At 45.4% G+C, this 27996-nt stretch overlaps 3 protein-coding genes across 3 annotated transcripts in view; 1 reads left to right on the forward strand and 2 right to left on the reverse strand.

The window, feature by feature from the left end:
* On the reverse strand, positions 1 to 27905 carry LOC309564450 (uncharacterized protein; the record flags this gene model as incomplete). Its single annotated transcript, XM_082269080.1, has 4 exons — positions 1 to 1239; positions 15048 to 15810; positions 26951 to 27634; positions 27898 to 27905. The coding sequence occupies 4 exons, from the start codon at positions 27903 to 27905 to the stop codon at positions 1 to 3; spliced, it is 2694 nt and encodes an 897-aa protein (XP_082125206.1).
* LOC309562954 (uncharacterized protein) overlaps positions 1 to 27996 on the reverse strand; it is a 109017-nt gene that overhangs the window by 52396 nt on the left and 28625 nt on the right. The gene's annotated exons all lie outside the window — the stretch shown is intronic.
* LOC309562789 (PRKCA-binding protein-like) lies at positions 6711 to 8260 on the forward strand. Its single transcript, XM_082267094.1, has one exon. The coding sequence runs from the start codon at positions 6826 to 6828 to the stop codon at positions 8020 to 8022; it is 1197 nt and encodes a 398-aa protein (XP_082123220.1). The 5' UTR covers positions 6711 to 6825; the 3' UTR covers positions 8023 to 8260.

Raw genomic sequence — 27996 nt, forward strand, 5'->3', positions numbered from 1 at the left:
TCACTCAGGACAGTAATTTGGCTTCTCGTCCATGTGAGATCTCTGATGTCTGGAAAGATTGCATTTCTGTCCAAAACATTTCCCGCACTTGGGACAGGAATACGGCTTCTCACCCGTGTGAGATCTCTGATGTTCGGAGAGATTGGACTTCTTTGAAAAACATTTCCCGCATTTAGAACAAGAATACGGCTTCTCCGCTGTGTGAGATTTCTGATGTTCGGAAAGATTGGACTTCCTTGAAAAACATTTCCCACACTCAGGACAGGAATATGTCTTCTTCCCCGTGTGCGATCTCTGATGCATATAGAGATGTGATGTCCGTGAAAAACATTTCCCGCACTCAAGGCAGGAATACGGTTTCTCACCCGTGTGCGATCTCTGATGTCTGTGAAGATTGGACTTTTGTGAAAAACATTTCCCGCACTCAGTACAGTAATAAGGCTTTTCCCCCGTGTGAGACCTCTGATGTTTGACAAGTTCTGATTTTTGTACAAAACTTTTCCCGCACTCAGGGCAGGAATACGGTTTTTCCGCTATATGAGACCTTTGATGTGTTACAAGCTGTGATTTTTCTACAAAACATTTCCCGCACTCAGAACAGGAATAGGGCTGCTCGCCTGTGTGCAATTTCAGATGCCTGCAAAGATGTGACTTATCTGAAAAACATTTCCCGCACTCAGGACAGGGGTACGGCTTTTCCCCTGTGTGAGACCTCTTATGTTTGAGAAGATGTGCTTTTTGTGCAAAACATTTCCCACACTCAGAACAGGAATACGGCTTATCACCTGCATGCACTCTCTGATGTCTGTAAAGATTGTACCTCTCTGAAAAACATTTCCCGCACTCAGGACAGGAATACAGTTTCTTCCCCGTATGAGATATGTGGAAATGTGGATATGTGGAAAGATGGGACTTAGTTAAAAAAAATTTCCCGGGCTCAGGACAGGAATACGGCTTCTCCCTCGTGTGCAATCTCTTATGTCTGGAAAGATGGGACTTCAATGAAAAACATTTCCCACACTCAGGACAGATATGCGGCTTCTCACCCGTGTGAGATATCTGATGTCTGACGAGCTGTGATTTTTTTACAAAACATTTCCCGCACTCAGGACAGGAATACGGCTTCTCACCTGTGTGAGATCGTATATGCACAATGAGACCGGAATTATAACGAAAACGCTTCCCACACTCAGGACAGGGAAACTTATTTGTTGGAAGGATGGTACGGTCCCTCACATTCTGAGGTTCCTCAGGATAAGAGGAATAGGATGGTCCCGCACTGTCCCTCACAGTCTGAGGTTCCTCAGGATAAGAGAAATATGATGGTCGGGCACTGTCCCTCACAGTCTGAGGTTCCTCAGGATAAGAGGAATACGATGGTCCGGCACCGTCCCTCACAGTCTGAGGTTCCTCAGGATAAGAGGAATACAATGGTCTGGCACCGTCCCTCACAGTCTGAGGTTCCTCAGGATAAGAGGAATGCGATGGTCCATCTACACTGTGTGGTGCCGGATGGACATTTGAGGTAGCCGGGTTTTCTCCTGGACTATACTGTGTGATGTCCTCATCTTCTACTTTACAGTCTGGAGACAAAGTGAGACAATCCTCTGCGGTTTTCCTCATCTCCCGTCCATGTACTAAAATAGAAACACAAAGATTATTACTAGACATCAGCACATTGGTTCCCCTAAACCAGGACTCCGCCCACATCAGACAGCTTTGTCTTTGAGGATCTTACAACTCCCCCCTCAAGGTAACTAGTAAATGGGTCCTCTGATCTCCTACCATACATTTCTTTATTCATGGACCTTAGTCAGAGAGTGAGGAAAAAAAAGAGAACTGTCTTTTATAGGAGTGCCAGTGATGAGAGGATTATTGAACGAGTGCTCCTACCTGTCAGGACCTGGATCACCTGCTGGTGGCACTGTGGTACCCTGGGCAGAGGGTTGTAGCTCCAGAGTCCACCAGCAGGTGTCTCCCAGCAGCTTCTATTAATCAGTCTCCACCTGATGCTGGTTGCTAGGAGGGTATTTAGTCCCTCCACTGCTATTACATTTCGTATCACTATTTTGCTTTGCTAGTCAGATGCTGCTTGCCATTTTTCCTGCAACTGAGGATCTTACAAGAGTGAGGAAACAATAAGAACTGTCTTTTATAGGAGTGACAGTGATGAGGGGATTATAGGACGAATGTCCTCACCCCCTCTATCAGCACAAGAAGTCCTGCACTTCCTTATTTAGTCCATGGTTTAGTCATGAATAACAGCGGGGCTGAGTCCCACCAAAGGTCAGAGAGTGAGGATGGGGGGAGAACAACCAAGATGAAGACTGGACTGATCCTGAAGACCACCATCATTGGGTTACTGACTCCTCCCTCATTATCACTTTCTGTTTAAAGGTTCTAACATTTGTGGATTATTATCAACATGTAAAAGTCTGTGCATTAGGTAGAAGGTAGAGAGCAGAAGTCAGGACTATGTATTGTACAAAATAGAGTATAAGATACAAAAGTTAAGACTATATAGTATCTGCAATAAATAGTGCACAAGATAATGTTAATGACCCACCTGTGCTGATCTCTGTAGGAGTATCCTCCTCTATAAATGTCCCCGTTATTCCATCCTCCTCCATAGACTGCTGATCATCCCTCACATACGTCTCTTCTTCTTCTACTTTAACCTCAACTTTTATATCTATCAGATCTTCACCCTAAACCAAGAGAATGAGAGATAATATCATCTGTAAAATATAAGCTCACATATGAAATCCACACATCATCTCCATTAGTCCATGTTCTAAATACTCCTTTCCACCAACCTGATGATGGTGAGGGATGGTGTGACCTTCCTGTGTGGAATCCCAGGAATACAGAGGACGGGGACATCTCTCTGGTGGGTTCCTGGTATTAGGTGGCTCCATCATATATTTGTATCCTTCTGAAAACTCATTCATCACTCCATACTCCTCGTCCTCCTCTTTATACTCTTCTTTAATAATAATATTATCATCCCTGAGGTTTCCACTCTGTAATATATTATAAAACATTTATTATAACAAACATGCTTGTGTATAAAGAATAACCACCAGTGATTGTTCCTCATCTACCTGATGATGGTGGGGGATGGTGTGATCTTCCTGTGTGGAATCCGGGGAATACAGAGGACGGGGACATCTCTCTGGTGGGTTCCCATTACTGGATCCATCTGTAGGAAACACACACACTGACTGAATACATTGTTTCTATGTGTTTATCAGATGATGGGGGCTATGGTGGATCCTTCGTACTGCTCTCTCCTTTACAATAAAGTCTCCTCTTACCCGGTGATGTGAGGGGCGGCTGATTCTCCATCATGACGTCCTTGTAGAGATCCTTGTGTCCTTCTAAATACTCCCACTCCTCCATGGAGAAATAGACAGTGACATCCTGACACCTTATAGGAACCTGACACACACAATGATACAGTCACCATCCAGACACATCCCTTGTCTGTTACTGGATAATGTCCCAGAATTCCCAGCACCGCTCACCTCTCCTGTCAGCAGCTCCATCATCTTCTTGGTGACTTCTAGAATCTTCTGCATGTTGTGTCTCTCAGGTTTTAGTGAGTCATATGGAGGCACTGTGATGGTCATAGGATCACCTGACTTTAGAAGAGGAAATCTCTGTATTGAGGAACCAATAGGAATATCATATTAGAATCCCAGAATCCTCCTCACCTCTCCGGTCAGGTCTGTGTTTTATTAATAGAGATAAGAGTGATGTCATGTGACCTCCCAGAATCCTCCTCACCTCTCCGGTCAGCAGGTAGATGATCTCCAGGGTGAGGTTTAGTATCCTGTCAGTCATATTACTCTGGTCCTCCTCCATCCTCATTGATGTGGTCATGTGATCTATGCGGGTGTCCCTGTAGACGGATAGCGGAAAATTATCTGGACTGTATTAGTGGTACAATATTAGGATGAGGATATAAGGGGTTTATAGGCTGGCTACCCCCAGTGGGAATTAGGTTACTTAGGGGTCTATTTATAAACAACATTTGCATAATCATTCATCAAGCAAATCTGCATGTACATTATTTTTGTGCCAGTTAGGCAGGCACCGACTTTTTTAATCTTCTAAACAAATGTTCAATGTACCCAACATGATGCAAAGACAACACTGTTCCTACAGGTCATCAATTTACAGTGCACTGTGAATAACGACAACAGAATTATTGCTCTCACTCTGGCATGCATAATAATAATGCACGGCCAAGAGCTCCTATGTGACAGCATAGTAGAAATGACAGGTCCTCTTTAAATAGACATCAGGGGTCTTTTACACCCTTAACGTCGCCTATGAACCCCAGTAAAGAAGACCAAGTACACATCGGGTTTAATCAGGTTCAGTGACTTGGGAATGACAGCTCTGAGCCTGGAAGTGATGAAATGCTTGTCTCTTCTGGATTCATTCTTCGGAGGGGAGATTGGAGAACTGGTCACCCTCCAATTCATCAGCCATGCTGATGCCGGGCCTACAGGAGGGCCAGTAGAGCCCAAGATACTATTCGTGCTCAGAGAAGGGTTTTGGTATTTTCAGGGGAAGGTAATTAAATGCTCGTCTCTTTGGTATTAATTTAACAGAGGGGAGATCAGAGAACGAATCACCCTCTACTCCATCCACCATACTGGTCCCAGGCCTACAGGAAGGGCAGTAGTATCCGAGATGCTATTCGGACTCAGAAATGGGGGTTGGTATTTTCAGAGGAAAGGTGTGGAAGTGATGAAATGCTCATCTCTTCTGGATTCATTCACCAGAGAGGAGATTGGAGAACTGGTCACCCTCCAATCCATCAGCCATGTTGATGCCGGTGTAACGTTAAAAAACCCTACCTCGTGAAAATTCCCTTCCTCTCGTCACTTCCGGTGCACATACGTCATGGAACAGCTGAGCAGCTTACCAGTGCGCATGCTCACAGCTCCGGAGGGTAGGGACTTTTCACGGGGTAGTGTTTTGTAACGTTACACCACATCAGCTGTTGCCGCGGGTACATTAAATCATCTCCGCTGCCACATTAAATCATCTCCGCTCCTACCCCTGTGACTTCCCTGATCTCGGCTACGTGATTTATATTTTCATAGACCTGCCGCCCCTTTTACATTTAGTAGCCGAGATCAGGGAAGTGACAGTGGTAGGAGCGGAGATGATTTTATGTTGCAGCGGAGATGTTTCAATGTACCCGCGGCAACAGCTGATGTGGTGTAACGTTAGAAAACCCTACCCCATGAGAATTCCCTACCCTCCGGAGCTGTGAGCATGCGCAGTGGGAAGCGGCTCAGCTGTTCCATGATGTATGTGAAGAGGAAGTGACGAGGGTAGGGAATTTTCACGGGTAGGGTTTTTTCACAGAACACCGGGCCTACAGGAGGGCCAGTAGAGCCCAAGATACTATTCAGGCTCCGAGAAGGGGGTTGTTATTTTCAGAGGAAGGGCGTGGAAGTAATGAAATGCTCATCTCTTCAGGATTAATTTACCAGAGGGGAGATCAGAGAACAAATTACCCTCCACTCCATCCACCATGCTGGTCCTGGGCCTGCGGGAGGGACAGTAGAGTCCGAGATACTATTCTGACTCTGAAATGGGGGTTGGTATTTTTGGATTAAGGGTTTGGAAGTGATGAAATGCTCATCTCTTACAGATTCATTCACCAGAGGAGAGATCAGAGAACTGGTCACCCTCCAATCCATCCACAATGCTGGTCCCGGCCTGCAGGAGCAACAGTATAGTCCGAGATACTATTCTGACTCAGAAAAGGGGGTTGGTATTTTTGGAGGAAAGGTGTGGAAGTGATGAAATGCTCATCTCTTCTGGATTCATTCACCAGAGAGGAGATCGGAGAACTGGTCACCCTCCAATCCATCAGCCATGCTGGTGTCGGGCCTACAGGAGGGGCAGTAGAGCCCAGAATACATGGTGGAGGTAGTCGGGTGACATGGGGTTGGTATCTTCGAAGGAGTGGTTTGGAATTGTGAATTTCAGTACAAACTGAATCCAAATCTCATTCCTCGTTACAAGAGACTGCTAAACTGTGAAGATGACACATCCCCAAACTGAAGAACATGTTCTAGCTTCTGGATTGTAAGCTCTAACGAGCAGGCCCCTCTAGTTCCTCCTGTTTTGAACTGTATTGTCTTCCCTCACATTGTAAAGCGCTGCGCAAACTGTTGGCGCTATATAAATCCTGTATAATATAATAATAATAAGTGGAGGAAATGTTCTAAACCTGAAGGTCTATATTTCCACACTATATATGTGTGTATCATCATCTGCTGGAGATAAAAGACATCACAGTGACTATGGAGGAAGATGACGGACATGACGGGGGGGGGGGGGGTTACTGGGTGTACATAGATACATAGCCAAAAAGATCTTATTACCTCCTCTGCTGCCACTTCCAACAATGTCTCCTCTTTACTTCCTCCTGATTCACCTCTCACCTGGAACTTCATGTCTGTACATGACATCACTTCCTGTCTTTCATAGAGCCTAACTAGCTGGGTATAAGTGAAGAACTTCTTTTTTTTTTTTTTTCATTTAAATTTTTATTGGAATTTTAATTTAACAATTTCAACAATAACATAAGCTAAGAACTTCTACCATCATGTGGAGCTAAGGGGAACTGCAGCCCCAAGAAACGTCACACTAGGACGATGTTTATGTACACATCACTTCCTGTCTTTACCTGACATCACTTCCTGCCTTCCATAGAGACTTCCTACCTGGGTCGAAGTGAGGTTCTGTGACAGTCGAACATACAGAGACGGGCCTACTTGCTGTTGAAGCAAAATGGAGTACGATTACGACCTTGATGAAGACAAACTTGGGATCCCAACTGTCCCTGGCACGGTGACCCTGAAAAAAGACTCGCAGAACGTTATCGGGGTAAGCATTGGTGGAGGAGCCCAGCACTGTCCTTGTCTTTACATCGTGCAGGTGTTTGACAATACTCCTGCCGCTCTAGATGGGACCATTGCAGCTGGAGATGAAATCACTGGGGTGAATGGAAAGTCCGTGAAAGGGAAAACTAAAGTCGAGGTGGCCAAAATGATCCAAAACGTTAAGGAGGAAGTAACCATTCACTACAACAAGCTTCAAGCTGACCCCAAGCAGGGAAAGACTCTGGACATTGTACTCAAGAAGGTGAAGCATCGCCTGGTGGAGAACATGGGTTCAGGCACCGCTGATGCCCTTGGTTTGAGTCGCGCCATCCTGTGCAACGATGGTCTGGTGAAAAAACTGGAAGAGTTGGAGAAAACCTCCGAGTTTTATAAAGGCATGATGGAGCACACCAAACGTCTGCTGCGAGCATTTTTCGAACTCTCACAAACACATCGAGCGTTTGGAGACGTGTTTTCCGTCATCGGAGTTCGAGAGCCTCAACCGGCCGCAAGTGAAGCTTTTGTTATGTTTGCCGATGCGCACCGCAGCATTGAAAAATTTGGTATTAACCTTTTGAAGACCATAAAACCAATGCTGAACGACCTAAACACCTACCTTAACAAAGCCATTCCCGACACCAAGTTAACAATCCGGAAGTACCTCGATGTGAAGTTTGAGTACCTGTCATACTGCTTGAAGGTAAAAGAGATGGATGATGAAGAGTACAGCAGCATAGCATTTGGGGAACCTCTGTACCGTGTTAGCACCGGAAATTATGAATATCGGTTGATCTTGAGATGTCGTCAGGAAGCTCGCTCACGTTTCGCGAAAATGAGAAAAGATGTCTTGGAAAAGATAGAACTTCTGGACCAAAAACACGTCCAAGATATTGTATTTCAGCTTCAGCGCTTTGTCTCCGCTATGTCTAAGTATAATGACCAGTGCTATGAAGTCCTGAAGGAAGCAGATATTTTCCCTATTGAGGTAGATCTGGCCCACACAACTCTCGCCTATGGCCAGGGGGATGCTTATGCAGATGAAGACGGAGAGCCGGAGAAGAAGAAAGAAATAGATACTGATGAGAAACTGATTGATGATGAATAGACTTTGAGGCCATATTATGGGTGTGGTTCTTTCTTTGTTCTACAATCAATGGGAAGGGGCTTTGTAGATAAAATGTTGGTTTGGGGAACTATAAAAATATGTATAAATATTGTGAAATTTAATGAGATCGTCACCTTGTGGAGCTCAGAGGAACTGTAGTCCCAAGAGACATCTCAGTGTGAGCATGGTCTTGTGGGTGGGTGTGTATGATAAATATATACTAATTGTCCTTCTCTTTATCCCCTCTTCCTCATCTTCATCTCCCTACCCTCATCACCCCCCCTCCCCCTTTTCACCTTATCATTACCCCCCATGTCCCTCTCTTCACGCGCCCTTCTTCATCTTCACCTCCATGCCTCCTAACCACCCTCATATCTTTCTCTTCACACTCCTGTCCTCCTCTTTATCCCCTCTTCTTCATCATTATCTCCCTGTCCCCCTCTTCACCTCCCTGTCTTCTCATCACCACCATGTCCCCTTCTTCACCTCCCCTTCCTCATCTTTACCTCCCGGTCCCCCACATCACCCCCATCTTCACCTCCATGCCCCTTCTTCACCCTCATGTCCTTATCTTTACTCTCCTGTCGTCCTCTTCATCCCCTCTTCCTCATCTTCACCTCCCAGTCCTCCACATCACCCCATCTTCACACTCCTATCCTTCTCTTCACACTCCTGTCCTCCTCTTCACCTCCCGGTCCCCCACATCACCCCCATCTTCACCTCCATGCCCCGCCTTCACCCTCATATCCTTCTCTTCACACTCCTGTCTTCATCTCTATGCCCCCCTCTTCACCTTCCTGTCTCCTCATCACCCTCCTGTCCCCACCCCCACCTCCATTTCCTACTCTTCACCCCCTCTTCCCTTCATTACCTTCCCTACCCCTAATCACCCGCCCCCCATCCCCGCGCCTCCTCATCATCTTGGTCCCCCTTTTCACCCCTTCCCCGTCGCCCTTTTCACTCTACTTTGTGCAGTGGTGCAGGCTTTTCATTGTAAAAAACTGTGGTCAGGAGGTGACATATGACCTCCCAGCTGTCTGTCAAACACCCTCTGAAAAGCAATCCACCATGGATTACTTTTCAGAGGGGTGACAACTGCTATTGAATGTGTAAAAAAAGCTCTAATATTTGTAATTATAAAACCAAATACATAAATCATTTTAGTATTGAGCAACACCATCTTGTCTGTCTTTCATATGATAAATCGTCCTGTGTATACAGTATTATAAAACTTTATTGTACAATAGGTTATCAATATGCTTCTTGTAGAACCACGCCCATTGTAACCACCTCTATACCGGATACCTCCCCTTCCTGCCAAAACCAGTTTTCAGAGACACGGCCAGCAAACAGGCAAAGGATTGGTCCAGGCAGCAGGCAGACACGTGGTCAACAAACAGGCCAGGGCTAGTACAGGCGGCAGGCAGAGGCAACACTGTACAGGTGTGGAGGTTATCGGGGACACTATAACTGGTGTGGAGGTGATCAGGGACACTGTAACTGGTGTGGAGGTGAACAAGGACACCGTAACTAGTGTGGTGGTGATCAGGGACACTGATTTGGAGGTGATCAGGGACACTGTAACTGGTGTGGAGGTGATCAGGGACACTGTAACTGGTGTGGAGGTGATCAGAGACACTGGTGTGGAGGTGATTAGGGACACTGTAACTGGTGTGGAGGTGATCAGGGACACTGTCACTGGTGTGGAGGTGATCAGGGACACTGTCACTGGTGATCGGGGACACTGTAACTGGTGTGGAGGGGATCAGGGACACTGTAACTGGTGTGGAGGGGATCGGGAACACTGTAACTGGTGTGGAGGGGATCAGGGACACTGTCACTGATGTTCTGGTGATCGGGGACACTGTAACTGGTGTGGCAGTAGTCAGGGACACTAACTGGTGTGGAGGTGACCAGGGACACTGTAACTGGTGTGGAGGTGATCAGGGACACTGTAACTGGTGTGATCAGGGACACTGTAACTGATATGACGGTGATCAGGGACACTGTAACTGGTGTGGAGGTGATCAGGGACACTGTAACTGGTGTGGAGGTAGTCAGGGACACTGTAACTGGTGTGATGGTGATCAGGGACACTGTAACTGGTGTGGAGGTAGTCAGGGACACTGTAACTGGTGTGTAGGTGATCAGGGACACTGTAACTGGTGTGGAGGTGATCAGGGACACTGTAACTGGTGTGGAGGTAGTCAGGGACACTGTAACTGGTGTGTAGGTGATCAGGGACACTGTAATTGGTGTGATGGTGATCAGGGACACTGTAACTGGTGTGGAGGTGATCAGGGACACTGTAACTGATGTGATGGTGATCAGGGACACTGTAACTGGTGTGATGGTTTTTAGGGACACTGTAACTGGTGTGGAGGTGATCAGGGACACTGTAACTGGTGTAGAGGTGATCAGAGAGACTGTAACTGGTGACTTCTCCCATTGGTCACCAATGTAGGGGACCACTACACTGAACACTGATATAAGGGGTCCTTCTCCCACTGGTCACCAATGTAGGGGACCACTACACTGACCACTGATATAAGGGTTCCTTCTCCCATTGGTCACCAATGTAGGGGACCACTACACTGAACACTGATATAAGGGGTCCTTCTCCCATTGGTCACCAATGTAAGGGACCACTACACTGACCACTTATATTAAGGAGTCCTTCTCCCATTGGTCACCAATGTAAGGGACCACTACACTGACCACTTATATGAAGGAGTCCTTCTCCCATTGGTCACCAATGTAGGGGACCACTACACTGAACACTGATATAAGGGGTCCTTCTCCCATTGGTCACCAATGTAGGGGACCACTACACTGACCACTGATATAAGGGTTCCTTCTCCCATTGGTCACCAATGTAAGGGACCACTACACTGACCACTTATATGAAGGAGTCCTTCTCCCATTGGTCACCAATGTAGGGGACCACTACACTGATATAAGGGGTCCTTCTCCCATTGGTCACCAATGTAGGGGACCACTACACTGACCACTGATATAAGGGTTCCTTCTCCCATTGGTCACCAATGTAAGGGACCACTACACTGACCACTTATATGAAGGAGTCCTTCTCCCATTGGTCACCAATGTAAGGGACCACTACACTGACCACTTATATGAAGGAGTCCTTCTCCAATTGGTCACCAATGTAGGGGACCACTACAGTGACCACTGATATAAGGGTTCCTTCTCCCATTGGTCACCAATGTAAGGGACCACTACACTGACCACTTATATGAAGGAGTCCTTCTCCCATTGGTCACCAATGTAGGGGACCACTACACTGAACACTGATATAAGGGGTCCTTCTCCCATTGGTCACCAGCATAAGGGACCACTACAGTGGCCACTGATATAAGGTGGTCCTTCTCCCATTGGTCACCTACGTAAGGGACCACTACACTGACCACTGATATAAAGGGGTCCTTCTCCCATTGGTCACCAATGTAAGGGACCATTACACTGACCACCAGCAATGAGCTCCAGGTTTGGATTGATTCCAGGTTCAAACAGAATTGAGCTGGTTTGTGGGTTCAGCGAACGGCTGAACTAAATGGGTGTTCGATAGACAAATGCAATTAGTTTCGTTTTTCGGTCGAAAATTTTATTTTCGGAGATTCCGATGTATCCGAATATCCAAATGAACTTAGTAATGGATGTCAACAAATCTGGAAAAAGTTATAACGAAATTAACAAATGAATTTGCTTTATTTGGATGACATCACATGATACAATAGTAGTTTGGGCTGTAAATTAGTTTGATTATTCGGATTCAGATAATGGATGGATCCGAACTTTGTTCCACTCGTTAATTCGGATGTACATGACGCCAGTCGATATTGTGACGCCAGTCGATATTGTCCAATCAGCTCATGCCGTTTCTCTTGGTGGGCTGGACTAGTGTCCGAAAATATAGAATCTGTCTGAGCTTGAAGTCCCCTCGAAAAAATAAATACTGGACTCTTCAGGCCTGGTATGGATTTTAGTTGGGAACCCTATGCAAAAAAGCAAGAAAAAAGTGTTGTATTCCCCCAAAATCTATATTGGACCCTTATCTGAGCATGCAGCCTGGCTTTCCGGGAAAAGGTGGGGAGTCAGCATGCCCCCTCCTAATCCTTACAAGACCTCCTTCCTTTACCATGGGGAGTTCAGGCAAAGTCTATTCACTCCTTGTTGGAAAGTTGAAGGTCCAATGTATGAGCTCATATCGAGGAACATAAGAAATTCATAAAACATTATGCATCTGGAAATATATATCTGTCTGCAGAACACAGGGGAGATAGTGGAACTCTAATTCATGGTCACCTGGGGTAGCACCCTCCTAGATAGGTTACCAGGAAGCAGTGGCGTAGCGTGGGGGGTGCAGGGGAAGCCGGCCGCACCGGGCGCAACATCTGGGGGGGCGCATCCGCAGTGTCACTCTGTCTGACTCTGACACAGTTCACACACTGTCTGCGGCTGCCTCCATCTTTAGGCTGGGAGATGTCCAGCGCGGCCGCCCTATGGCTGAAAATGGCGGGTCGGGGTGGGGCTGGACTGTGCCTCACCTGTCCATTGGTGTGGGGTGGCGTTGCAAGCCAAGCCCCGCCTATGCCGCCTCTCCTCACTGCTCAGTCAGTTTAGCAGCGAGTGAATCAGAAGCCTGGCGCTGTCACAGAGTGGGTTTTTTTTTAAATCACCTGATTAGAGCCAGATGCTCTAATAGGCTTCAAAAAAGGGTGGACCCAGGGTGCAGAGCAGTGCGCCCCGAGCCCACCCATTGTGTGACAATAGGGAATAAAAATTTGCTAGTGTCACACGGATCCTCCTCCTGGCCAATCAGGAAGCGGGTCCGAGACCCGCTTCCTGATTGCCCGAAAGGCGAACACATGCCATTGGCCGAGGAGGAGGCGGCAAGAATCGAGGAGACGCGGGGAACTGAGGAGAAGCCGCCGCTGCAGGTAAGTCTCTCTGAATTGAAGGGGGCATGCTGGTCATTCTGCATTGAAAGGGGGCACGCTGGTCACTCTGCATTGAAAGGGGGCACGCTGGTCTCTCTGCATTGAAAGGGGGCACGCTGGTCATTCTGCATTGAAAGGGGGCACACTGGTTACTTTAATTACGTCAGTATTTTCATAACAAACAATACATGTGCTTAGGGGGTAAGGGTTTCTTTAACTAATCTAGTGGAAGAGACTCGAGTGCTAAAATCCCGCGGGTTAGGGGGCGCAAATTAATTGCCTTGCCCCGGGTGCTGACAACCCACGCTACGCCACTGCCAGGAAGGTTGGGTACATTGTAAATTGTTTATTGGTCAGGCCACATGTGTCAAACACAAGGCCCACGGGCCGAATCCGGCCCTCCAAGCCAATTCATGTGGCCCTCACACCTCTCTTGCAGCTGTAGGAGAGCTCCAGCCCTCCTCTGGTCCTCCTTCCAGACCCTGTACTTTCTGCTTTCTAGCAATGCCTCCAGCATCTTCCCAGCAGCAGCACAAGGTAAGGGGGGGTTCACTGTGATGTAAGGGTGAGGGACTCAACTTTTGATGGTGGGGAGGCTCTTGACGTCTTCTAAGGGTGGGGGATGCTCTGGACATCACCCCCCCCCAAACTAGGGGGGCTCCCGCAAAGGCCACGACAGCCTCCTCAGCACTCTGTCTCCATATTTCACCTGACTGACCCTGCTGGTACGATTATTGAGTATTTATAAGGTGACCTGCCCCCTGCCAGCCCATTTTGCTGGAGATTGGTTAGGGCCCTCATTATTACTCCAAGCAGCTCCACCTAGACTCCGTCTACTTCTGGAAGCTTCCCCAAGGTTCCAGAAAGCTGCCCCTTTTACTAGCCCTCCTGGCTATCTCTCTTCAGTCCTCCCAGACTGCTCGCTCACCAGTTCTCCCGGCTGACTCCTCTGCAGAACTCCTGGACATGCTAACCTGCTCCTGTTGTACTCTCCTTGCTCCTGTGCCTACAGGAAGGATTTCCTACATGTGTTGTAGCGGGTACCTTCAGCACCCGAGCCCCAGGTTAACCCCTCCAAACTAGGGGACACCCTGATGTGCCACTGACAGCCTCCTCAGCACTGCTTCTCCATCTTCCATACCAACTCCCCTTGCTGGCACAACTCATGAGTATTTATGAGGTGAGCGCCCCCCTTCCAGCCCCCTTTGCTGGGGATTGGCCACGATCCTCATCGATACTCCTAACAGCTCCTCCTAGACTCCACCTTCTACTTGTGGAAGCTTCTCCAAGGTTCCAGAAAGCAGGGGGGGTCGCCAGAGATGCTGCTTGCTGAGTCATTCAGCCGCCCTAACCCAGATTCAACCCAGGCCTGACTCTCAGCCAAGCCAACTTTACCTACACTGCAGCTTACAAAAAAAACTATCTACATCTAGGACACTAGAGGGTGCTACATGTGCAAAAAATACCACAAAAACAGCTTCGGCAGTGCAAGGGATAATGTAAGCTAAACTGAATCACTCTCCTGTGGCCACACTCTAAATATTAGAACTACCCCTAGCTGCAGCCTGGTGATAACATTGCTAGGAGGTCTATTCATTGAGCTGCTACATATTTCCCATGTCAAATGTTTCCTGACATTTAGGGACCAATTTATAAATTTACATTGGCATTCGCCCCGTGAAAGTGGATGTACATTCTTCTTGTGGGAATGGCATCTACTGTAAGTGTTTGTAAAAGTCCCCCCCCCCCCCACAAAATGCACTCAGCCAATGAAAGGTAAGGACTCCATTTTTATTTTTCTCCTGCTATCAATGGCCAACACGGGATAACACTTCATCCATGTCTTTGGTGGTCTCTGATCTCCTTATGAAGTGTTTCTTACATGATGAAGATCAGCCATGGAGTATATCTGAGGTGTATATCAGGGTGTGCTTCTTCCCCACTTGTCCACCAACATTCATATAGAAGACATTTCCCGCACTCAAGGCACTAATACACTTCGAGGGTTGTATGGACTTCCTGATGTACAGGAAGACAGGACTTCAGTGAGGAACAATTCCCTCACTCAGGACAGGAATATGGCTTCTCCCCCGTGTGACATCTCTGATGTCTGAAAAGATGTGACTTCCTTGAAAAACATTTTCCACACTCAGGACAGGGAAACGGCTTCTCACCCGTGTGAGACATCAGATGTGCGTAAAGATGTGACTGCCTTGAAAAACATTTCCCGCACTCAGGACAGGAAAGTGGCTTCTCTCCCGTGTGAGTACTCCGATGTCTGAAAAGATGGGACATCTGTGTAAAACATTTCCCACACTCAGGGCAGAAATATGGCTTTTCCCCCGTGTGAGATCTCTGATGTCTGTAAAGACTGGACTTCTCTGAAAAACATTTCCCACACTCAGGACAGGAATGCATCTTTTCCCCCGTGTGGCACCTTTGGTGTCTGTTAAGATTGGACTTGTCTGAAAAACATTTCTGGCACTCAGGACAAGAATACGGCTTCTCCCCAGTGTGAGACCTCTGATGTGTGAAAAGTTCTGATTTCTGTATAAAACATTTCCCGCACTCAGGACAGGAAAATGGCTTTTCACCTGTGTGCAATCTCTGATGTATAGAAAGATAGGACTTTTTCGAAAAACATTTCCCGCACTCAGGGCAGGAATATGGCTTTTCACCTGTGTGAGATCTTTTATGCACAGTAAGATAAGATTTATAATGGAAACACTTCCCACACTCCGCACAGGAAAACCTCCTATCTGTTGGAAGGATGGCACCGTCCACCACAGTCCAAGGTTCCTCAGGATAAGAGGGATACGATGGTCTGACACTGTCCCTCACAATCTGGGGTTCCTCAGGATAAGAGGAATACGATGGTCCGGCACTGTTCCTCACAGTCTGAGGTTCCTCAGGATAAGAGGAATACGATGGTCTGGCACAGTCCCTCACAGTCTGAGGTTCCTCAGGATAAGAGGAATACGATGGTCCGGCACTGTCCCTCACAATCTGGTGTTCCTCAGGATAAGAGGAATACGATGGTCCGGCACTGTCCCTCACAGTCTGAGGTTCCTCAGGATAAGAGGAATACGATGGTCCATCTACACTGTGTGGTGCCGTATGAACATTTGAGGTAGCCGGGTTTTCTCCTGGACTATACTGTGTGATGTCCTCATCTTCTACTTTACAGTCTGGAGACAAAGTGAGACAATCCTCTGAGGTTTTCCTCATCTCCCGTCCATGTACTAAAATAGAAATACAAAGATTATTACTAGACATCAGCAGATTGGTTCCCCTATACCAGGACTCCGCTCAATTCAGACAGCTTTGTCGCTGAGGATCTTACAATTCCACCCTCAAGGTAACCAGTAAATGGGTCCTCTGATCTCCTACCAGTTCATTTCTTTATTCATGGACCTTAGTCAGAGAGTGAGGAAACAACGAGAACTGTCTTTCATAAGAGTGATAATGATGAGGGGATTATAGGACGAGTGTCCCCACCTGTCAGGACCTAGATCACCTGCTGGTGGCACTGTGGTACCCTGGGCAGAGGGTTGTAGCTCCAGAGTCCACCAGCAGGTGTCTTCCAGCAGCCAGCAGTTTCTAATAATCATTCTCCACCTGATGCTGGTTGCTGGGAGGGTATTTAGTCCCTCCACTGCTATTACATTTCATATCACTATTTTGCTTTGGTAGTCAGATGCTGCTTGCCATTTTTCCTGCTACTGATTATGCTCTTGCCCTGAATCCTGTACCCTTCACCCCCGCTGCTTTATATCTGCTCCCCTAATTAGAATTATGTAATGTACAACATAGAGTATATAGTGCAGGGGTCAGGACTCATAATATTGGTATTAGGTAATCAGTGGCGGCTGAAATGTTTACTTAACTAAGACAAGTTGCAGAGGTCCCATACTGCTGCCTCCCATCTCCTGAGACTGCACTCAGTGACTTGGGGGTGAGACTATACAGACATATCCCTCCACCCGGCACAGCCAGCAAATGACAGAGCAAGTAACCCCGGGAAAATTGTTCTGTCAGAGACCTAGGGCATGAGACAAAGGCACGTGCTTCAGATGCCTAGGTTGATCAATGATTATAAATTGCTGCCAGCTGAACCCCAGAATCTCCATAAATCCAGGCTAGATATATAAATGGTGCCTGCAGTATAGAGAAGGAAGATTATCCGAGAGAAATACAGGATGGGGAACACAGCTCAGGTAAGTGACCAGAGTATTACAGGCTGGTATTACACAGTCCCCGGCCTACTCTAGACCAATCAGCGAGCAGTATGCGTGGAGAAATGTATTAAGTGTTAATGACCCACCTGTGCTGATCTCTGTAGGAGTGTCCTCCTCTATAAATGTCCCCGTTATTCCATCCTCCTCCATAGACTGCTGATCATCCCTCACATACCTCTCTTCTTCTTCTTCTGCTTTAACCTCAATTTATATCTATCAGATCTTCACCCTAAACCAAGAGAATGAGAGAAAATATTATCTGAAAATATAACCTAACATAATAAACCCACACATCATCTCAAGTCCATGTTCTAGATGTTCCATCCCACCAACCTTGTAACTGTGAGATATGGTGTGACCTTCCTATGAGGAATCCCAGGAATACAGAGGATGGGGACATCTCTCTGGTGGGTTCCTGGTATTAGGTGGCTCCATCATATTCATGTGTCCTTCTGAAAACTCCTCCATCACCCCATACTCATCATCCTCTTTACCATCAATATTATCATTCCCAAGGTTTCCACTCTGAATATACTGTATAAATAGACAGTGACATCCTGACACCTTTTAGGAACCTGACACACACAATGATACAGTCACCATCCAGACACATCCCTTGTCTGTTACTGGATAATGTCCCAGAATTCCCAGCACCGCTCACCTCTCCTGTCAGCAGCTCCATCATCTTCTTGGTGACTTCTAGAATCTTCTGCATGTTGTGTCTCTCAGGTTTTAGGGAGTCACATGGAGGCACTGTGATGGTCATATGATCACCTGACTTCAGAAGAGGAAATCTCTGTATTGGAGAACCAATAGTAATATCATGTTAGAATCCCAGAATCCTCCTCACCTCCCCGGTCAGGTCTGTGATTTATTAATAGAGATAAGAGTGATGTCATGTGACCTCCCAGAATCCTCCTCACCTCTCCGGTCAGGTCTGTGTTTTATTAATAGAGATAAGAGTGATGTCATGTGACCTCCCATAATCCTCCTCACCTCTCCGGCCAGGTCTGTGTTTTATTAATAGAGATAAGAGTGATGTCATGTGACCTCCCAGAATCCTCCTCACCTCTCCGGCCAGGTCTGTGTTTTATTAATAGAGATAAGAGTGATGTCATGTGACCTCCCAGAATCCTCCTCACCTCTCCGGTCAGGTCTGTGTTTTATTAATAGAGATAAGAGTGATGTCATGTGACCTCCCATGATCCTCCTCACCTCTCCGGCCAGGTCTGTGTTTTATTAATAGAGATAAGAGTGATGTCATGTGACCTCCCAGAATCCTCCTCACCTCTCCGGTCAGGTCTGTGTTTTATTAATAGAGATAAGAGTGATGTCATGTGACCTCCCAGAATCCTCCTCACCTCTCCGGTCAGCAGGTAGATGATCTCCAGGGTGAGGTTTAATATCTTCTCAGTCATGTGACTCCGGTCCTCCTCCATCTTCATAGGTCATGTGATCTATACAGAGTTTCTGTAGACCAATATTTGTTAACAGAAAATGATCTAGACTGGTATATAATATTAGGATGCAGATTTAAAGGAGATAATTTGAAGGACATTTAGTTTACTGTTTCCTTTGTGTTTGCGGTGCAGGAACCTCTTCCCCTTATATATAAATAAGAACCCTATTCTCACTTATATAACAATATAAAGAAAATGTTCCGGCCCCGTAAGTGGGGAAATTTTCTGATCGTGAAGGGATTAATCTACATTTCCACACTAATGTAGAATAAAATAATATAATTTTACCTCCTCTGCTGCCACTTTAAGCGATGTCTCCTCTCTACTTCCTCCCGACTCACTTTTCACCCGGAACTTTTCTATTTATACCTGACATCACTTCCTGTCTGTACCTGACATCAATTCTTATCTTCCATAGAGACTTCTTGTCTCTATGATAGAAGTGAGATCACCACCTTGTGAAGCTCAGAGGAACTGTAGCCCCGAGAAACATCTCGTAGTGTGAACACGGCCTTGTGCTGTGTGTGTATGTACTGTATATCCCTATAGATGGGGTCATCTCCAATCCTAGCACGGGGGAAGAAATAGATTACTGCCTAGTCCAGCTAGGGTCACTCCAAATGTTTCTAGGGGCTCCTTGAGCCTCTGACTGCAGTAGCAATATTACTGTGAAATATGGTAGATTCCCGCTTAAGCTGGTTGTTAGGGGTCAGCAACCGTCGGCATCCCAACAACCAATTACATACAGTATCCCCCACCCCGCCTATTCAGCTATTTCCTGGGGATTCCTGGCTGACAGGTGAATATTAACAACAAAATGGAAAAAAAATAGCTTGGAGTCCCCCTGAAAAGAATCATACTACACTAGGGTTGCCACCCCATCCCTTTAAACCAGGACACACATGAATTACACAGTTTCTGTGGCTGATTAAGGTGGTAATTAAACTCACTTGGTGCCTTATGTGCATTATATCAGCCTCAGAACCTGTGTAATTAATATTTGTCCAGGATTAAAGGGATGATGTGGCAACCCTATACTACACCCTTCAGGTCTGGTATGGATTTTAAGAGGAAACCCTATGCAAAGGGAAAAAAAACAAGGAAAGAAAGTGTGGGATGCCCCAAAATCTATTGCAGACCCTCATCTGAGCATACAGAATGGCTTCCTATGAAAATTTGGGGGTTGAGAGTGAGCATGATCCATAATTAACCATACCAGGCCACTTGCCCTCAACATGGGGAGAGTCTCTTGCCAAGTCTTATCACTCCTGGTTAGAAAATCGAAAAAGTCCAATGTATGAGCTCGTATTGGCAAATAGGAGGAATCTGTACTACATAGGGCATCATGAAATGTATATTTGTCTGCAGAACTCAGTGGAGATATTGGAACTCTAATTCATGGTCATCTGGAAGTAATCAAAAAGAGAAAGTCCATCAAAACTCTGAGATTGGTCAGAGACTAATTGGTATCATTCTGTGCATTGCCAGACAAAGTCTTGGTTACAGAGTGAAGGTTGGTGCTGCTCATACTATATGTAACCCTCATCTACATCTGTCAAGGTCTTACCTTGCCTTTCTGTTGGCAGCCATCTTGGACATGTGCAGACTGCTGTCTCTTATAAACTCTGTTTGCATCATCGCTTGTCTGCTGCCTGGACGTCGCTCACTGATGATGTTGCACACCTGACTATATATATATATATATATATATATAGTACCTGAAGGTGTTCAGACCTTGCCGTTGCATTTGTACTCCAAGGTGCATCACTGCTAGCAGTCCTCTGGTCTCTGTGGTTTCTCCGTGCATGACTTGGTTTGGCTGATGACCTTCCTGGCTCTGGATTCCGCATCGGCAGACGAACCTGCATCAGATAACGACCCAGCTTTGGCAGACTACCGATTCTGGCCTCTATCTCGGCTTGGATGACTACTTGTTCTTGGACTCGATCCCGGCTTGGATGACTACCTGTTCCTGGGCTCGATCCCGGCTTGGATGACTACCCGCTTCCGAACTTGACCCCGGCTGTTCTTGATTTTGCTCCTCTCTTTTGTGGTGCGATTATTATTGTTGCATAAATAAATTGCTTTATTTTACTTTATCTTCGTATGGTCTGGTTTCCTGGCATCCAGACGACATCATGGACATTTTCTTCAAATTCTTAGTAAATATGATAGAAATCTTCACACTCAAATAGAAGAGGTTGGGTCCTGAGTAGTCATAGACAGGTCAGTACCCCAATAGTAGAGGAAGAGGTGGTCTGGTGACATGGAGGTCAATCTCTGGGTCTTCATCATTGGAAACATGGGGAGAGAACAAATACAGCAGGATGGTGGAGAAGCTGTTGGTGTCAGTGTGGAAATGGACAGAACATGGGAGAATGACAATACGGCTTCATTCTACGATATGCCAAGGAAAGAACGGTACAGGAGAGACTTTTTTCTCTAATTAATGTCAGTAGAAAGCCTGACTGGAATTGTTCTAGTACTCTACTTTACCCGACCACTGCACTCTATACACAGGGCTGTATATGATATACTCCTGACCACTGCACTCTGTACACAGTGCTATATCTGATATACTCCTGACCACTGCACTCTATACAAAGGCTGTATATGATATACTCCTGACCACTGCCCTCTGTACCTTGGGCTGTATATTAAATTCTCCTGACCACTGCACACTATACACAGGGCTGTATATGATATACTCCTGACCACTGCACTCTATACACAGGGCTGTATATGACATACTCCTGACCACAGAACTCTGTACCCTGGGCTGTATATGATATACTCCTGACCACTGCACTCTGTACACAGGGCTGTATATGATATACTCCTGACCACTGCACTCTATACACAGGGCTGTATATGACATGTTCCTGACCACTGCACTCTATACACAGGGCTTTATATAATATACTCCTGACCACTGCACTCTGTACCCTGGGCAGTATATGATATACTTCTGAACACTGCACTCTATACACAGGGCTGTATATGATATACTCCTGACCACTGCACTCTGTACACAGGGCTGTATATGATATACTACTGACCACTGCACTCTGTACACAGGGCTGTATATGATATACTCCTGACCACTGCACTCTGTACACAAGGCTGTATATGATATATTCCTGACCACTGCACTCTATACACAGGGCTGTATATGATATATTCCTGACCACTGCACACTGTACACAGGGCTGTATATGATATACTCCTGACCACTGCACTCTATACACAGGGCTGTATATGACATGTTCCTGACCACTGCACTCTAAACACAGGGTTGTATATGACATGTTCCTGACCACTGCACTCTACACACACAGGGTTGTATATGACATGTTCCTGGCCACTGCACTCTATACACAGGACTGTATATGACATGTTCCTTACCCCTGCACTCTATACACAGGACTGTATATGACATGTTCCTGACCACTGCACTCTATACACAGGACTGTATATGACATGTTCCTGACCACTGCACTCTATACACAGGACTGTATATGACATGTTCCTTACCCCTGCACTCTATACACAGGGCTGTATATGACATGTTCCTGACCACTGCACTCTGTACACAGGGCTGTATATGACATGTTCCTTACCCCTGCACTCTATACACAGGGCTGTATATGACATGTTCCTGACCACTGCACTCTACACACACAGGGTTGTATATGACATGTTCCTGGCCACTGCACTCTATACACAGGACTGTATATGACATGTTCCTTACCCCTGCACTCTATACACAGGACTGTATATGACATGTTCCTGACCACTGCACTCTATACACAGGACTGTATATGACATGTTCCTGACCACTGCACTCTATACACAGGACTGTATATGACATGTTCCTGACCACTGCACTCTATACACAGGACTGTATATGACATGTTCCTTACCCCTGCACTCTATACACAGGGCTGTATATGACATGTTCCTGACCACTGCACTCTGTACACAGGGCTGTATATGACATGTTCCTTACCCCTGCACTCTATACACAGGGCTGTATATGACATGTTCCTGACCACTGCACTCTGCACTCTGGGCCATTATTCATGGTTAGCTGTAAACAAATGACCTGTCACCTATGAGTAATATTTGGACATGTTGGATGTTGGTTGTCATTGTACCAGAAGAAGCCTTTTTTTTTTTGCTCAAAACATGTTTTATTAACAAGCTTGCAACAACAAACAAAAGCAGGAAAAAGAAAAAGGTAGAAATCCGATTGGTCAGGAAAATTACTTGTCTGGAATGTGGAGGCGGAGTCGGTTTTAATTTGCGTACAATACAATACACAATGTGTTACATTATTATAACAAAGTACTGTAGAAACGATCACAGCATAGAAAATGGGGAAAAGGAGAAAATAATCCCAGATATGAATGGGAAATTTGTATATGAGGAATTCCTTAACAATCACCACCATTTTATTCTCCAGGGCCTCTGCTTTCACAAAATACAATTTTGGGGATAAAAGGGTTAATATGAGTTGTATGGAATCACACTCTGACCATCAGGGCTCCCCCTAGCTGCAGCCTGGTAATAACATCGCTTGTGAGGTGTATTTAGATAAACTTCTCTCGACATTTAGATAAACTTCTCTCGAAATCTCGAAAATTAATTCAAAGAAATTTCCATCGCGATTCACCCGGCGAAAGGCTACTTGCTGTGTTGGTCGAATGTTTTCCGTTGATTTAAAATGGAAAATACCACATTTGGTCACTAGATGGCGCAAATTCCAATGATAGTTAGCACCATCCAATGGCCAGATGCTGTATTTCACATTCTAAATAAATGTTTGGTTTAATTAACGTCTGTTCTTCGATGTGTACGGTACTTATATAAGTTATATGTTTAATGCCGTGTCTGATGAAGGAAACTAAGGGTTCTTTTCATAGAACATTTGTTGGACGAACGTGAGAAGCATTTGCCTAGGAGTGAAAAATTCTGTCCGTAACTCAATTAATCTCCTATGACCGTAAGCGCCACCTAGTGGCTAAAATGCACTACTTTTTTTTTACCTAAAATATTTCCATTAGTAAATAAAAGCTCAATACAGCATTATGGCCACTAGATGGAACCAATGATCATTGGAAATCACTGTAGGGGGAAAACAATTTCAAAAATTCATCACAGTTGGTGATATTGGTTCAATTAATTTTATTTTAAATAGCTTACACCACAAAATGTACACAGCCAACAATAAGTAATGACCCTTACATGATGAAGATCAGCCATGGAAAACATCTGAGGTCTATATCAGGGTGTATAAAACGGGTAGAAACTGCCCTAGAAACCACTCAGGTATTTGTAAAATGCAGCAACTATTCTGTGAGATACAAGCACAGTCCCAAACATAATAAACCGTTATAGAGTTGCCCTATTAAAGTGATTAAGCCATCAGTGACATAACAAAGTCTAGAAATAAGTAGAAGTATTAAAAAATGTCTTAACCTTCATCACCATCCGCCACCTACAATGGGTGACCTTTAAAATAATTCCAGATCAGCAGCAGCCTGTCCTTCCGGGACTCACGGATCGTGGTGATGTCAGCATGTCGCTTTGCCCTACACGTTTCGTCATACGTCAGCGTATGACGAAACGCGTAGGAAACGCGACATGCTGAAGTCACCGCGATCCACGAGTCTCAGAAGGATGGGTTATTGCTTATCTGGAATTATTTTAATGGCAAATGTTTACTTCTGTTAATGTAAGAGTAATTCTTTGAGCTTCGGTAATAAAAGTTTTAAGGATTTCAGACTATGTGAAGCCTTCTATATTTTGGGTTCACATATGACACTACTCTCCAGGTTTGATCGGAAGCATCCTCTGAGGATACCAAAGACCCAGGCTGGGTAAATTAGCCACAAGCGTCACTGACCTTCCTTAATAGGAGGTCTATGCGAACTGGTAAGGGAGCACTGTTATCAATAATGGTCCTTCAAGAGCTCACGCATTCTAGGTGGTGGATGGTGGCGAGGGTTATGAACTTTTATTAATACTTCTACTTATTTCATGGACTTTGCTATGTCACTGATGGGTTATTTACTTTAAAAGCAGCAACTCTTCTGTGAGATACAAGCACAGTCCCAAACATAATAAACTGTTATAGAGTTGCCCTGTTAAAGTAATTAAGCCATCAGTGACATAACAAAGTCCAGAACCATGTAGAAGTTTTTAAAGAATTTCTTAACTCTCATCACCATCCTCCACCTACAATTGGTGACCTCTAAAATAATTCCAGATCAGCAACAACCTGTCCTTCCGGGACTCAGGGATTACGTTGACGTCAGCATGTCGCTTTGCCCTACACGTTTCGTCATACATTGACGTATGCCCCTGAAGGCATCAACATATGATGAAACGTGTAGGAAAGCACAACGTGCTTACGTCACCGTGATCCACAAGTCTGAGAAAGATAATTTGTTGCTGATCTGGAATTATTTTAATGGCAAAATTTTACTTCCGTTAATGTAAGTGTGATTTTTTTGAGCTTCAGGAATAAACGTTTTAAGGATTTCACACTATGTAAAACCTTCTATATTATGGGTTCACATATGACACCACTCTCCAGGTTTTATCAGAAGCTGTGAGAAGATCTGATACCAAAGACCCAGGCGGGGTCTATTAGTCACAAGGGTCACTGACCTTCCATAATAGGTCTGTGCGAGCTGGTAAGCGAGCACTTTTATCAGTGCTGGTGGTGGTCCTTCAAGAGCTCACGCATTTTAGGTGGTGGATGGCGGCGAGGGTTAAGAAATTCTTTAAAACTTCTAGCTATTTCATGGACTTTGTTATGTCACTGATGGGTTATTTACTTTAAAAGCAGCAACTCTTCTGTGAGATACAAGCACAGTCCCAAACATAATAAACCGTTGCCCTATTAAAGTGATTAAGCCACCAGTTACATAACAGAGTCCAGAAACATGTAGAAGTATTAAAGAATTTCTTAACCCTCGCCACCATCCTCCACCTACAATGGGTGACCTCTAAAAAAATTCCATATCAGCAACAACCTGTCCATCCAGGACTCATGGATCGCGTTGACGTCAGCATGGCGCTTTGCCCTACACGTTTCTTCATACGTTGACGAAGAAGTATTTAAAGAATTTCTAAACCCTCGCCACCAGCCATCACCTAGAATGCGTGACCTCTTGAAGGACCACCACCAACACTGATAAAAAAAAAACCTCCTATTATGGAAGGTCAGTGACGTTTGTAGCTAATACACCCAGTCTGGGCCTTTGGTATCATCAGAGAGATCTTCTCACAGCTTCCGATCAAACCTGGAGAGTGGTGTCATATGTAAACCCAAAATATAGAAGGCTCTATATACTGTAAAATCTTTAAAAAATTTTTTCCTGAAGTTCAAAAAATTACACATTAACAGAAGTAAAAATTTGCCATTAAAATAATTCCAGATCAGCAACAACCTGTCCTTCCAGGACTCATGGATCATGGTAACATGAACGTTTCTTCATACATTGACGTCGTCTGGGGCATACACCACTGTATGACGAAATGTGAAGGGTGGAGCTGACGTGATCCACGAGTCCTGAAAGGACGGGCTGTTGCTGATCTGCCGGCCAGTAATTATTTTAATGGCAAATTTTTACCTTTGTTAATAAAGGTGTCATTTTTTTAAGCTTGGGGAATGAAAGTTTTATGGATTTCACACTATGTGAAGCCTTCTATATTTTGGGTTTACATATGACACCATTCTCCAGGTTTGATCGGAAGCTGTGAGAAGACCCTCTGATGATACCACAGGCCCAGGCTGGGTGTGTTAGCCACAAGCGTTACTGACCTTCCGTAATAGGAGGTCTTTTATCAGTGTTGGTGGTGGTTCTTCAACAGGTCACGTATTCTAGGTTGTGGATGGTGGCGAGGGTTAGGAAATTCTTTACATCTTCTTATCTCTGGACTTTGTTATGTCAATGATGTCTTAATCACTTTAATAGCACAACTCTATCATGGTTTTTTAGTATATCAGGGTCTGCTTCTTTCCCCACATGGGAGCTGTGATGTCCACAACATTCAAATCGAAGACCTTTCCTGCACTCAAGGCACTAATACACCTCAAGGGTTGTGTAGGACCCTTGAGGTGTATTAGTGCCTTGAGTGCAGGAAAGGTCTTCGATTTGAATGTTGTGGACATCACAGCTCCCATATGGGGAAAGAAGCAGACCTTGATATACTAAAAAACCATGATAGAAAGGACTTCACTAAGGAACAATTGCCTCACTCAGGACAGAAAAGTGGCTTCTCCGCCGTGTGAGATCTCTGATGTCTGTTAAAATCGGACTTCTTTGAAAAACACATACCGCATTTAGGACAGGAATATGGCTTTTCCCTGGTGTGAGATCTCTGATGTCTGGAAAGACTGGACTTCTCTGAAAAATGTTTACCGCACTCAGCACAGGAATACGGCTTCTCCCCCATGTGGGACCTTTGGTGTCTGTTGAGATTGGACTTGTCTGAAAAACATTTCCCGCACTCAGGGCAAGAATACGGCTTCTCCCCCGTGTGAAACCTCTGATGTGTGACAAGTTCTGATTTCTGTGTAAAACATTTCCCGCACTCAGAACAGGAAAACGGCTTCTCGCCCTTGTGCAATCTCTGATGTGTGTAAATATTGCACTTAAAGGAAAAACATTTCCCACACTCAGGACAGGAATACGGCTTCTCCCCCGTGTGAGATCTCTGATGCGTGGAAAGATAGGACTTCTTTGAAAAACATTTCTTGCACTCAGGACAGGAATACGGCTTCTCACCCGTGTGGGATCTTTTATGCACATTAAGATGGGATTTATACCGGAAACACTTCCCGCACTCAGTACAGGAAAACCTCTTATCTGTAGAAAGGATGGCACTGTCCCTCACAGTCTGAGGTTCCTCAGGAAAAGAGGAATACGATGGTCCAGCAACACTGTGTGGTGCCAGATGGACATTTGAGGTAGCCGGGTTTTCTCCTGGACTATACTTTGTGATGTCCTCATCTTCTACTTTATAGTCTGGAGACAAAGTGAGACAATCCTCTGAGGTTTTCCTCATCTCCCGTCCATGTACTAAAATAGAAATACAAAGATTATTACTAGACATGTGCAGATCAGTTCCCCAAAACCAGGACTAGGCTTTGTCCTTGAGGATCATATCTAGTAAACATTTCCCCTTGGCCTCCAATTAGCTCACTTCTCCATTTATAAACTCAGACAGTAAGATTTTTATTTTATAATCTGGACCAATCAGTGAGCAGTATGGGGGGGAGGAAAGTATTTAGTGTTAATGACC

The sequence above is a fragment of the Pelophylax lessonae genome (assembly GCF_965119305.1).
Source record: "Pelophylax lessonae genome assembly, chromosome: 9".
Classification (NCBI taxonomy): Eukaryota; Metazoa; Chordata; class Amphibia; order Anura; family Ranidae; genus Pelophylax; species Pelophylax lessonae.